The sequence below is a fragment of the Anguilla rostrata genome, chromosome 11, assembly GCF_018555375.3.
Source record: "Anguilla rostrata isolate EN2019 chromosome 11, ASM1855537v3, whole genome shotgun sequence".
NCBI classification, from domain to species: Eukaryota; Metazoa; Chordata; class Actinopteri; order Anguilliformes; family Anguillidae; genus Anguilla; species Anguilla rostrata.
The window spans coordinates 26,309,314-26,322,642 of record NC_057943.1 but is presented as its reverse complement, the minus strand read 5'-3'; the positions used below and the strand labels follow the sequence as shown (position 1 = coordinate 26,322,642).

Sequence of the window (13,329 nt, the reverse complement as noted above, 5' to 3'; positions counted from 1 at the left end):
AGCGAGACAATTTGATTGTTACAAATGTTTACTGTATTTGGAGAGAAACAGGACAGCGTGTCCAAGCACACAACATGTATTCACGCACTCGGATGTAAACCCACACGGCTTCGAGGAGTGCAGTCCAGAAGCAAAGACCAGCACAACCCTTTCCCTTCGCCAGCACGCCGTTCCCAAGCAGGGTCCTCTGGGCAGAGCAGGCTGCTGCTCAATCATTTCACGTTAGGCGCCGACGCACAGAGCAGCTGGGTTCTCGATCGGAGAGCGCAATTGCACATTGCCCAGGTCCCATAAAGCACTAATAAAGGGCTCGCGGAGTGAGCGCAGTTAGCTTCCTGACACCTTAGCCCCTGGACACAATGGCTCAAGGCCACCTGGAGTGCAAACCCACCTTTGATTCGCGAGGGAGACAATGCCCATTGTGTAACCAGAGCCAGCGTTTCGTAGAATACAAATAGGCAAACATCATATGCAAACGCACTGCACGCCCTCTCCCCAACCTCGACCTCTAGTGGCAAAAGGTCATCATCGCGACCCCTTGGTACAGACAGAGTTCAACTAAACACCTGGACAAAGGGTAGCGATGCGGTACTTTGGAAACTAGCTGCATGGAAAGTAACCCTGTTATATTGCACACCGGATGCATGAGAAAAGTATGCTAGCTCGGAAGACAGGTTCTAATATTAAGAATACGTACCAGAAAGTTCAAACAGGTTTGTTAGGAGTCGATAAGGCTATACTTTCCCACTGAAGAAGAGGAACATGCTGACCATACTCAAATAGTGATCAGAAATGGATTGGGGAAATTAAATACAATATAAAACTGAAAATACATGTAGCAAACTTGTCTGAAGTACAGTTTAAACCAAGGCAGATCAGAACCACTGTTCCCTGCCGACCTAATTTACTGTAATTTACTCTTATGGAAACCGCTTCGAAATTCTTACAGGCCCATATTACAAAGTTCTGTGCCTGCAAGGCGACAGTTCCTAAGCTTTTACCATTATAATGAGGGGCACAACATATAAAACACAACTGGGTTAAAATATAAAGTGATACTTTTTTCCTACTCTGAATATTTTTAAATTAATCAGTATGATCACCAATTCACAAAATTGTTCATAAAAGCTGCACAGGGGGCGTGTGGCTATATTTACATTTACCTAAAGGTAAATTTCAGTATTTTCTTCATTTTTCAAAACACATTGTGCCAGTGTTGCCATCCCCCTGTGCACATGGCTGGTCTCTGAATCACAGAAATACAGTGAACCGTTTTACGCTTGATTGCGCAGCTGTGGGGTACAGATTAACCACCTCAGCCTGCCAGTTAGTGAGAGTAAAAACACAGGTAAAACGCAACCCAAATCGGTGCGGAAATGCCTACGCGCTTCGCACAGCCAATGTGGGTTTGGATTAAACCAGCGGCGCCCAATCATGAGGTGGAGGGCCGGCAGTATGCAGGTGTTCGTTCCAGCCAATCATCTCGCCCGCTGATTCCACCAATTAGTTCCCTCTTCTCTGGTTGAAGGTGTGTTAGCTAAATCAGCAGGCGTAGCGATTGGCGCAGTGAAACCCTGCAAGCCCTCGCCCCCCCACGGCACGTGATTGGGCACCGCTGGATCAGTTTCAACCACAATCTGGTTTCATAAGCAGAGCTTCTAAATATTGTATATGGAGGTAAATCAGAGCTCTGGCAAGACAGAAACAAAGCATAAAAACACTGACGGAAGAGCCATACATAGCTTATTCCTCCCTTTGATTATAAATACGTTACTTGAACATTTAAAAGACGTTAAAAATGTAGTCGTGTTACAGGATACAAGGCATTTTAGTAAAGAAGACCTAAAACCTCTGGAAGTATTACTTGGTAAAATTAGTTAGAAAATAAAAATGGGTATAAAAATATTGCAAGGCTTTGTAGCCCCGCCCTGTGCCTCGTACAGAGACGGAAACAGAGCCGATTCCCAGGATGCACCGGGGCCACTACACGATTGGAGAGAAAAAGCCGGACTGCTGGCCCAAGTTGGTCGCAGACTTGGTCTTGCATCCGAATCTGAAAAACAACCAAGTTCCAGACATCATAAACCAACCCATTAGCTCTACAGAAAAAAAAAGTGCTGGCAGCATAAAAAGCCGACGTTATAAATCACTGGTGAGATGTCGGGCGTGAAGGACAGTAAAGCCGTTATCGAGCTCCGGCGAGGTCGCATGTTCAGAATGCACCCCGCGGGGAACAGACACCGGTCGACCATATAACACGGTGAAAGATTAACCCGGAAAAGTCGAGAGTCTGCCCGGAGTGCAAAGTCCTCTCCGCGTTTAGCTAACCGGCACAAACGCGTGAACCTTAGCCAGGTCCCGCACCTGAAGAGTCACCGAGCGGGACCGGGGGGGGACGGGGGGGGGACGGTCACGGGCTGATCCGGGAGAGGAGGGGCTTACATGGGAGTGTTCCGGCCGAAGGTGGACTTCATGCGCTGGGACAGCGAGCTGGAGGACGGGGTCTTGTTCATCTGGTGCTCGGGGGTGGTCAGGGGCCCCAGCATGCTCACTGGAGCGCAGAGAGGCACACAGATAAGAGCCGTTAATCAGTGACGGGGGGGGCCTCCCGCCACAGACCATGAGCCACACAGCAGCTGATTGGGTGCAGGACTCAAGAAGATTAGTTCTCCATTTCTCGCAAACGATAAAGAGGGGAATAGACTGAACTCGCATAAATCGGTTCTTGGATGGAAGTTAAAGTTTCACATTTTTCACATATCCACAAAAAGTACTTGATAAAAACATAATTTGCAGCAATCAGAATCACGCTCTGAAGACCAACCAGCTGTGTTAGTGTGACCTTCTTTGCTTTTTTTAATTTTTTTTTTTTTACACATAAATCATTTTTAAAAATGTGTAAATCTCTACAATAAAGGTGTGAAACAAGGCCATCTGTCCGAAATTTATGGATAACTTCCCATTCCCCACTTTCTGTCATTTGCAAGAGATAGAGAAATTACTATTGTTTGTAACAGTTACCTTGTGCTAGTGCATTATGGGAGTGATCTCACTGTTGTGCTAGTGCATTATGGGAGTCATCTCACCTTTGTGCTAGTGCATTATGGGAGTGATCTCACTTTTGTGCTAGTGGATTATGGGAGTGATCTCACCGTTGTGCTAGTGCATTATAAGAGTGATCTCACCTTTGTGCTAGTGCATTATGGGAGTGATCTCACCTTTGTGCTAGTGCATTATGGGAGTGATCTCACCTTTGTGCTAGTGCATTATGGGAGTGATCTCACCTTTGTGCTAGTGCATTATGAGATGTGATCTCACCTTTGTGCCAGTGCGTTACGAGAGTGATTTCACCTTTGTATTAGTGCGTTATGAGTGTGGCCTCTTCTGTGTGCTAGTGCATTAAGGGCATGGACTCACCTTTATGTTCAGGGGTGGCGTAGCAGTTGGTGTTCTCAATGATCATGTGACCTGGGAGGGCCTGGTCAGGATCCACCATCATGAACTGGCTCCAATACTCCACAGGCAGGCTCAAGAGACGCTCAATCACCTGTCCAATCACACAAGAATTACATCAGCGCCCTGAGCCACACTGCATCAGCTCCACAGAAGGTCAATAGGTCAAAGGTCATAAAGACAGGAGGGCTCAGTTCTGAGCCAATTAAGGAATACTAGCCAGCTTTCTTAAGTCTCATCTCAGTTAAAACAGCTTATAAGCCATTTCAGACAGGGGAATGCAAGTTCTTACATCAGTTCAGCCATGTCTAAAATGTAGCATTTACACAGATATTTTTGAAGATGAAGACGGGTGTAGGTAATGAAAGAGCTGAGGCGACTGCTGCGAGACCGCAGGACAGCTAGCTGAAGCCCTGGGTAGGGAAAGCAAGTACCTTAGGCTGGCGCTTGGTGTCCTGCAGGATGGTCCGGGGGTCCGGGTCGGGCACTGCGTGACCCACCAGCGTGGGGCCAAACACGCGAGCCAGGTTTGACACGTCCATCTTGGTGTCTGTGCTCTGAGCGACCCTGGAAGCACAACCCGGGTCAGACTCGGACCAATCAAAACCTGCGCCCTCCTACAGGGCACACTACCCTGGGCCTGCATTCACAAAGTGCCTCAGAAAAGGTACAGATTCATGGCCAGGTTAGCTGTTTAGCTCATAATGGATGTGGCTAGGCTATGGACTGGGTGAACCTGACCCTGGATGAGGGTTCATGATCAGACACCTGAGATATGAGCCCCAAGCTTGATTTTCTCCGGACTCTTATTTGAGATAATATTTTTAATGACATTGTGAAGATGAATGTAGAATTCAAGGTTTTATTTTTGGTGTAATAGTGCTGCCTTGGGCAGTAGGGCTATTTTGAGGTGTAACTACATTATTTTCAAAATATTCTGCATGTACAAAGGTACACGCCTCATTCTCCAGTGAGCAATGGCTTTTTGTAGGTGACTTAATGCAATAAAAAGCTTTCCAATTTGTTAGCATAATCGGCACACTAAGTAACATTGTGCTAATGAGCTAGCAAGAAAGATGGATGCATCTCACTTGCTTTACAGTTTGTCTATTTTTTGTTTTAAATTGGCCAATTTACTGGTGGCTCGAGGACAACAGTATAACTGAGCACTTTCTCTGACTTTTCCAGAATGCAAATACTTTCAAGGATTTTGAAGAACCGTGGAAACCCTGAGAGGGATTTGTGATTGAGTGCAAGTATGTGCACCAGTTTCTCACCACAATTGTTTTCTCCCACTATGGGGAACCTTGCCTTTATCTGGGGATTCAGGCCCTGTCTTTCACAGTACAATGCAGTAGAAAAAGAGAACTGAATTAACTTGTGTATGCGCGTGTGTGTGTATGTGCGTGTGTGTATGTGCATGTGTGTGTATGCGCGTGTGTGTGTATGTGCGTGTGTGTATGTGCATGTGTGTGTATGCGCATGTGTGTGTATGCGCACGTGCATGTGTGTGTATGAGCGTGTGTATGCATATGTGCGTGTGTGTATGTGCGTGTGTGTATGTGCGTGCTGTGTGTATGTATGCGCGTGTGTGTATGTATGCGCGTGTGTGTATGTATGCGCGTGTGTGTATGTGCGTGTGTGAGTATGTACATGTGTGCGCGTGTGTGCATGTATGTGTATGTGCGTGTGTGTACGCGTTTCTACCTCTGCAGGTGAATGACGAGGAAGGCCAGCGTGTCCCTGTTGGCTTGGGGCAGGTCGCTGATGGTCTGGTACATCATGGCGATGCTGTTGTCATCATCCTGAATTTCTGGGAAAGAAGCCAGAGCCTGTTAAAATGCAGCAAGCAGCCCAACACACAAGCTGTTCCAGAAACTGGAACATTTGAAACATTTTCGGTTAGACGTCTTAAATAACGTACATTATGAGAAGAGCCCTTTTTTGTGAAGCTTTTTGATGATCATAGATTACCACAAGTCAAAGTCTGGACCCAGACCACGTAGCACATTTTATAATCCGTTAAAGCTCAGGTTTGCACTTTTGCTCAATGCAGTGATTTATCAGTCTCTCTGCAAATCTGCAGAGGTTCCTAGCTGAGAATAGGACTCTCAGAACAAATTTTGCAAATCGAGCATAATTTGAACGGTGAAAATATATTAGCTTAGTTAGAACTGAATAACTAGTATTCAGAAGTGTAAACAAAACGGTGGCACGTTTGAATTTGCACTTTTTCAGACTTTTTCGCCTGCTGAACACGTCCCTCGCCCTACTCTCACAATCTCACATGATAAATTTCATCCTCTGTAGAAGATATTTGTTTACAAGCGAAAACAGCGGCATCATCATGGCTGGGAACTCTGAACTATCCATCAATGATCTCTCCAGAATATCTAAGAAGTATCATTTGGAAAGAGCTCCGTGCAGCTCATGAGAGTATTAAACATAAAATAAATCAGTCTGCGGAAACTGCTAAATGGAACTTGGATATCCAACAGAGTTCAGAGGTCAGAGTCTGGGACACCTGTGCCTACACAGCCACAGGACTGCATCCCCCCGCCCCTCCCAGTCAGCAACAATTACCCAGCATCCTTGTGGAGAATTCATTCTTTAGACTTAGATACACAGCTTTGTATTCTTACATTATTTATATATTCATGTATTTTCCCACTTTATTCAGACGGGTAAGCAGAAAGGGTCAAAGAGGGAGGAAATGGTGGGGAAGCCAAAACCCTGACAGGATGTCTCCCCAGCTTCATTCTCCATTCTTAACAAGTTCTGTCTCTATTACAGAAGCAAAAACACTGCAATTTGAATCTTCTGAAAATTAGGAGGCCGTGACCAAGTACAAAAGCGTGACAATGGACTATGGTAGCCGTGTGAACCTTTACCACCCAGAACCTCCTGTAATCGAGCAGAGAGGAAGGAGGGAACACTGAAGCGGTGCATGTGTGTGGAATCTGTGGTGAAAAAGCGGATTCCTGTGTGATCCCTGACCCCTGACCCCTGACCCACCGGCGGCCTCCATGAAGGTGCGGTTGAGGCGGAAGGTGAGCAGCGGCTCTTTGAGGTTCCGCAGGAAGTCCTTCAGGAGGCCGCAGATGGCGGATGCTTCCACCGTTGCCCGAGGAGGGACAGTCTTCCCCGCAGAACTTCCTTCAGCCCTCACCGCGTAGCCCTAGCCGGCCAAGACCCGGTACAGCCGGCCTGCAAAGAACATACAGCTCAGCCTGAGACCCGGTACAGCCCGGCCTGCAAAGAACATACAGCTCAGCCTGAGACCCGGTACAGCCCGGCCTGCAAAGAACATACAGCTCAGCCTGAGACCCGGTACAGCCCGGCCTGCAAAGAACATACAGCTCAGCCTGAGACCCGGTACAGCCCGGCCTGCAAAGAACATACAGCTCAGCCTGAGACCCGGTACAGCCCGGCCTGCAAAGAACATACAGCTCAGCCTGAGACCCGGTACAGCCCGGCCTGCAAAGAACATACAGCTCAGCCTGAGACCCGGTACAGCCCGGCCTGCAAAGAACATACAGCTCAGCCTGAGACCCGGTACAGCCCGGCCCCCAAAGGATGCACGCAGTTTCAGCCTGCCAATCACACAGAACACTAACAGGGATGTATACAATTGGGACTCTTTTGGGCAAGCAACTGTAGTCTGTGTGCATACTAGTCTGCACTATGGGCACTTGGGCAGCAGCATAACTTAACAGCTATGGCCTGGCCTATTCGCCCTCTAGTGGCAAAATGGAGTTGCTACTTTTGAACATCAGATGCTGCTCACACAGTGGGCTGAATGTAGGACCAAGCAAGAGACATCAAATCCATTTAGAGGACTGGCTCCTCTATCCAATGCACAAAAACAAATACAAAAAATAAAATCTAAATCCACTCACCTCATGCAGCCCTCTGTGCTCAATCTCATTGACGCAGTGAACAACCAGAGAGGGAATCATGGGAGATGAGGCAGGGACATAGTCTGCCAGGGTGCCCTGGGGACAGAGAGAAAGACTCAGTGAACCCGCTCAAAGTCATAGAGCAGATGCAGCAAAACAGAGCCACCATGGGGAGGCTGCAGTACCTCTCCGATCCTGACGGGGGTGCCGGCGAGCGTGGGTATGCAGGGCAGGGGGCAGCGGTCCCGGCACTCCGGGTGAGAGACCACGCGGCAGTCGCGGCATTTCAGGGACAGCTTGCCGAACTTGATCCTCTTCCCGCACGGCACGCACGACTCCGGCTTGATGACCTGCGCGGGAAGGAGTGAGCGCGCTCAGAACGGGCAGTTTTTCACCCTTCGTGTGCTCTTTCCCGCTCGGAGCCCGAGGGCGTTTCCACGGCGCGGTGCTTTCTGCGGTTTCAGTGTTTTTCCACCGCGATTACGGATGCCGTCCACACACGCATGCGGGCGCTCCCTGTCCGCCGCGGCAGGACGGGGCCGTTTAAGGTGAGCGAGCCTGCCAGAGAGCTCAACACCGGCTCCTCCCTAATGGATGAGTACATTATAACTGCAGCGCAGGGTCTGGATAGCCTTTCAAATAAATCAGTTAAAAAATTGTATTTATTTTTTTTTAAACTGAGAAAGCCACAATGAAATACATATTAGGCACAGGTACTGTCAACATATTTTTCTTAGTCCGCTGTCACCCAATGATGCTCTGTGAAAGTGGCCTCTGGCAAGAACACAGACCCTGGTGAACAGGCTTGGCCACAGATACACTAAAGATGCATCACTTTTATTTAACATTCTGAGAGCGTGTGTAGACTGTTAGGGACGTGAACAATTTGTCGATGTTGAATGTTAAATGAAATAAAAAAAATAAAAAATAAAAAAAACTTCTTGATTAACTCTCAGACCGTTTTCAAATAAGACAACCAAAGTGACCTAGGCTACTGCTCTAAATGGGAATAGAGGGGACGGGCAGGGCCTGTTGTCATTCACTTTAACATTTTAACGTTACTTATGGTCAGTTGAAAAGATGGCCAGCTTGCAAAATGTGGCGCGTGGACCGATTTTGAAGAAAACACTGTCAGTGCAAAATATGTGCTGCCAAATTCCACACGTTAACATCAATGATGCTAACCCACCTAAGAATTTAACACCCTAGGCCAAGAGATCACAGCAAACAAGAACCCACCTTTGTAGTGAGACCCCATCAATGTGAGTGCTGTCCAGCTCAAACTACAACAGATTTAATAGCTAAAATGGCAACAAAAGACATGCTCCCAGTAAGCATGGTAAAGGGCTAAGGGCTAAGGGTTTAGGGACCAACTGCCATTTGTCGAGCCCAAATATACTCCTGTGCGATGTACGGTTGCATGACAAACCATCACTCAAACTGAATGGAGTGAAACAGCGGCCTCTCTCCGTACCACTCTATCCAAGTCCGACAACGTTGTGATAAACATCTGTGTGGACAGCACTAACTACCGAGGCTTATGTGACTATAACCTGAAGCCTGGGTGATGTGTTAACCTGTACAGTGAGCGAAGCAGCATATAATCATTCTGGAAAAAACAAATCAATGCTTATTGATTATTTCTAAATGTTTTAATCTCGGGTCCCACGCTGATTCAAGTCATAGCACGTTTTTATTAGCGGTGTCCTACATCAAATGGTAAAAAACGATTACTCCATTTCAGACAGTAACTAGTCGACAGTCAGAAATGTGTCGTTCACATTCCTAGTCTGAGTGCATGAGCATGGGGGAAGGGGGGGGGTTGGAGCCCCTACCGTTTTGGAGATGAACTCGTGCAGGCGGACCCCTCCGTTGCCTTGCGGGGTGCTGGGCTCGGACACAGGGACCCTCTCCGGCTTGCTGATCAGCTTTGGCACGTTCTCAGCTGAGGTGGAATCAGACTCCCAGCCTTGAACTACTGCTGAGAAAGGGGTGGGCCACGTTAAGACACTGATAACATAGCCACATATAAACTACCCACTGAAAGAGTCTTCACAAAATCCAGCACATCTACCACAAAGCACTGACAAGCTTTACCTAGGTATCACAGCCTAGCGCCCTTTAAGGAGAGAGGGCACCGATTGGCCAGAACTGGCAGGGAATTCCAACTACCTTCTACGCGTAGGTGGGTGGAGTCAATTAATTTAATTTCCGACAATTCAGGAAGCCAACTGAAATTTAATTAACCAACTGACAAATGGAAAAAAAACATTCACTTAATTTCCCCCAATGACTGAATTAAAATGGAACTGAACTAAACTCTGCTGAGGGCCAATTTGATGAATCAGCCCTCAGAAGTCATGCCTCAATTGTGTCTTTGATGAATGGTTAGCTCAGTGAGCTTTTGTTGGTGGAACTTTAATTCTCTGGATGGTTGCCAGGGTGGTGACGTATGTGGAAACGGTGAGTTAGATGGCACCCCCTCCCCCCTCCTCTCACATGTCTTCCTCCTGCTGCGGGTCCAGTAGGGCACTGTCTCTATGGTGGCGACAGCCTCGATGGAGCCACCATCTGCAGGCACCGTCAGAGTGGTTCTGGCCACAATGGACTCGTTCAGCTACGGAAGGCCAACACAAAAGAAACAAGCTTGTAAGGAAAAATAGGGGTGATGCCATTTATAAGGTACCCAGTCTCCGCCCCTGTACCCACCCCCAGGCTCCACCCCTAAAGTCAGTCTCCACCCTTTTAATTGGCCGCACCATACCGTACCTTATCAGACGGGCGGCCAGTGGAACGGGACCTCTTGGCGACAGAGAGGGGCCCCTCGGTGTGATTTCGGGAGGAGCGCTGATGTCACAAAAGGGGGAGAGATCATTTCAGCTGGATTGATAAATGGGGTGAAAACGGCCTTTCGCTGCCTGGCTCTGAGAGTAAAGGGGACTCACTCTTTTCTGCCTCTTCTTCAGCCGCACCATCTTCACCGCAGACGAGTCCCAGTCCTGCACAATAAAGAAAAGACCGTGTTCAGCATGGCATGACCAGTCTCCTACCCGAACAACAAAGCAGAGACCGCTTCCAATATACTAAAGCTGCTTCTACTTTCCATTGATGAAAAAAATTAATAATCTATGAGCCTCAGCCCAAATTTGTTAAGAGCATCCATTCAAAGTGGTCCAAACTGCTCACTTCACACAGAGTGCACACAAAGACCATCTGCGTTGGATGCATTTACCAGAGACTCGTTGGTCTGGTCGTAGCTGATGTCCGACAGACTGGAGGCAGACTCGTCTATTGTGGTTAACCTGCAACGGAAAGGGAGACACGGTGTGATTATAATAACAGTGAATCAGCAGAGAGCACGCGCGACCCTGCGTGCCGCTCGGCAGCCCCTGGCTGAGCTGATGCAGGGCGGCGAGCGCGCTGGGGCCTCACCTGCGGCTGGTGTTCAGTTGCGAGGCCTGCGAGCGCGCGTTGAGGAAGGCCAGCGCCGACCGCTGCTCCTCGTTGAGCTGGATGCTGTTGCTGGAGCTCTCCGAGATCAGCAGCTCCCGGATCAGCTGGATCTGACGGTCCTGCAGCACAAACGGGGGGGGGGGGGGTGAGAACGCGCTGTTCTACCCACGCTTCCTCAGGTAGGCGAGCTCAGCTCAAACTCACTGCCTGCATTTCAGCATAGATAATGCCAGCCTGTGCCCTGTCCACTGTCTTTGAATGCGATGAAAATTTGTATTTAGACTTATACTCAGGGAGTTTACATTCTGAGATTTCCCCCCCAAAAAATGTTACTTCACTTGTAGTGTCCAAAGCAGTTTGCACCGTACTATTATGCCTCTAGCGGTCATATATATGTATATTACCAGCTTATTCTCCAAAAAATATGCGTAGTATTATTTTTGGTTGGATTCCTATGGTGTGCTACCCAAGACCGCTGCACTCAAGGAATTAAGTACTGGCACAATATAAAAACTGATATTTATGTTTATAATCGTGAACATACTCTATGAAATTAATATATTCATATGTACACCCTCTGGAAACAAAACTTTGCACAAGCTTCTTTGCCCAAAGTGTATTTTCTTGCTGTGGATCACAAAACCCATCTCCAAACCAATCCGAAAAGCAGAAGAAAAAAATGTAAACATGCAAATATGACAGTTTCATGTTCTCCATCTTTTAACACTTCCAAGGACCTTGAGTCAACTGCACTTGCATTCCTAATCTCAATGCAACGTACAGTAGAATGCACGCGACAGGTTACATACACAAGTCAAATGACAAATTAATATTCAAACACAAATGTAATAGTTTGAGTCAGAGGCAGGTACAAGCCACGATAGCGCACAAAACACACCAATTTCTCGCAGTCAGCCTCTGCCCTCTGGCGCCGGCGGATCTCCACGTCCACCTGGTTGCGAGCGTGCTTGAGCTTGACTTCCAAGGCCCCCCTCTCTGTTTCCGCCTTGGCCAGAACTTCCTTACAAGATCCCAGGTCCTGCTCCAGCTTCAGCCACTTCCGCCGGCAGTCCTCAAAGTTCAGCGCCATTTGGATAAACTCTGAGGACGGGAGAGGTGTGGGTGTCAGTGCAAACCCTACCTTTACCCCCGCCCCAAAAATTGTGATTCCAGAACTCATATCCTGCTATTGAATGTGACTACTTACGAGGCTCGACGCCTTCGCTCAGGACCTCCACGTGCGCCCGCAGATTATCAAACAAGCCCTGCACGTTTACCATCGCGGTGTCCATGTCCTGGGGCAAATGGAAACGGCACATACTGTGGTGATTGATCCCAGCAACTTCCTCAAAACAGACTCGAGCACCTCAAATAGTGGAGATCTAAATCTACCGATCATAGAAGTCCACACTAAACATTTTCAAATTGCCTAAACTGAACGTGTTCAAAAACGTAAACTGAAGAGTCACGTACATGAAGAGTAAACGTCTGAAAGTTATTTTTGGCCAGTGATATTCTGAATTTTGTAGTTAGTTCTAATGCATGACCGTGTAGGGACGTTAGCCGTGCATGGACATGCTAGCAAGCAAATTTCTGAGTTAATGCTAGCTAACGTGGACAACAATGACACCCAAAGCATGTTGTGATACTGTCTAACGTTATATAGCCAATTGTATTTAGACAGCAGTTATCTAACTGGACGAACATAAAATATCAACAGAGATAGCAACAATGTTTCTGTTTAACCAATGTGAACCCATGAATTTGGATCAATCTGCAAAACGCTGGTACACCCACGAACGTTGTCGCTAGCTAACGTGAGATTAAAGTGAAGTAGTCTATTCCAGCTAGCTATCTAATTTTGAGCACGTTAGCGGTCACGTAGTTGGTTATATACAACTGTAAACTTACTCTTTTAGTGTCCTCCGCTGCCGAATATTTCGGCTCCACGAAAAAAAAGTTGCGGAATTAATCCGAATGATTCCCCCTGCCCGTCCAAGTTAGCCAACAGAGGAGCAAATTGTTCGTTTCCTCCTACGAGCAGTTCGGTTACATTTCAAATTTACCCGGCAGCCAATGACTTCGCCCTTCCGTCAACACGCCTACGTGCAGGGTAACGTAAGAGTGGGTGGGGCCAGACGCAAACTAAGGTTATACTCCAGAACTTGACTTGATACCGCACTCAGTTAAGTTTATTCGTTTTTAAGGTTCGCACCGGAGAGTAAGGAAATAACCTACAAACAGGAAAGCTACAAATGATAGATATGTGATATTCCCTTTAATTGCCAAAGTATATTTAGCTACGAGAAAACTGGCATAAAAACCTAAACCATATGCAGAGGCTGTTCTAGTGACTGGGGGGTAGCCCTAGGCAGAAAATCCCATGCAGCCCTTCTGACTGACTTCCACTGTCATCCTGTTACTGAAAATCACTCAAACTAAGCCCTCTGGGGCCCCCCAATGCTTGGAGCCCCAGGCAGTTGCCTGCATTGCCTGTTCATAAGAATTGCCTCTGGTCACGTGT

The 13,329-nt window shown here is 47.5% G+C and overlaps 1 protein-coding gene across 1 annotated transcript; it reads right to left on the bottom strand.

Moving 5' to 3' along the window:
- Positions 1-10: 10 nt before the first annotated feature.
- Positions 11-12,886, bottom strand: racgap1 (Rac GTPase activating protein 1). The gene is made up of 18 exons (XM_064300269.1): positions 12,717-12,886; positions 12,013-12,100; positions 11,704-11,906; positions 10,785-10,924; positions 10,585-10,654; positions 10,298-10,351; positions 10,122-10,199; positions 9,852-9,969; positions 9,188-9,333; positions 7,538-7,702; positions 7,354-7,448; positions 7,006-7,021; positions 6,469-6,631; positions 5,161-5,266; positions 3,888-4,020; positions 3,418-3,547; positions 2,443-2,551; positions 11-2,053 (listed from the first exon to the last, which is right to left on the bottom strand). Exons 2-18 carry the CDS (start codon positions 12,095-12,097, stop codon positions 1,984-1,986), a joined length of 1,881 nt encoding a protein of 626 aa, XP_064156339.1. The 5' UTR covers positions 12,098-12,100; positions 12,717-12,886; the 3' UTR covers positions 11-1,983.
- Positions 12,887-13,329: the final 443 nt, after the last annotated feature.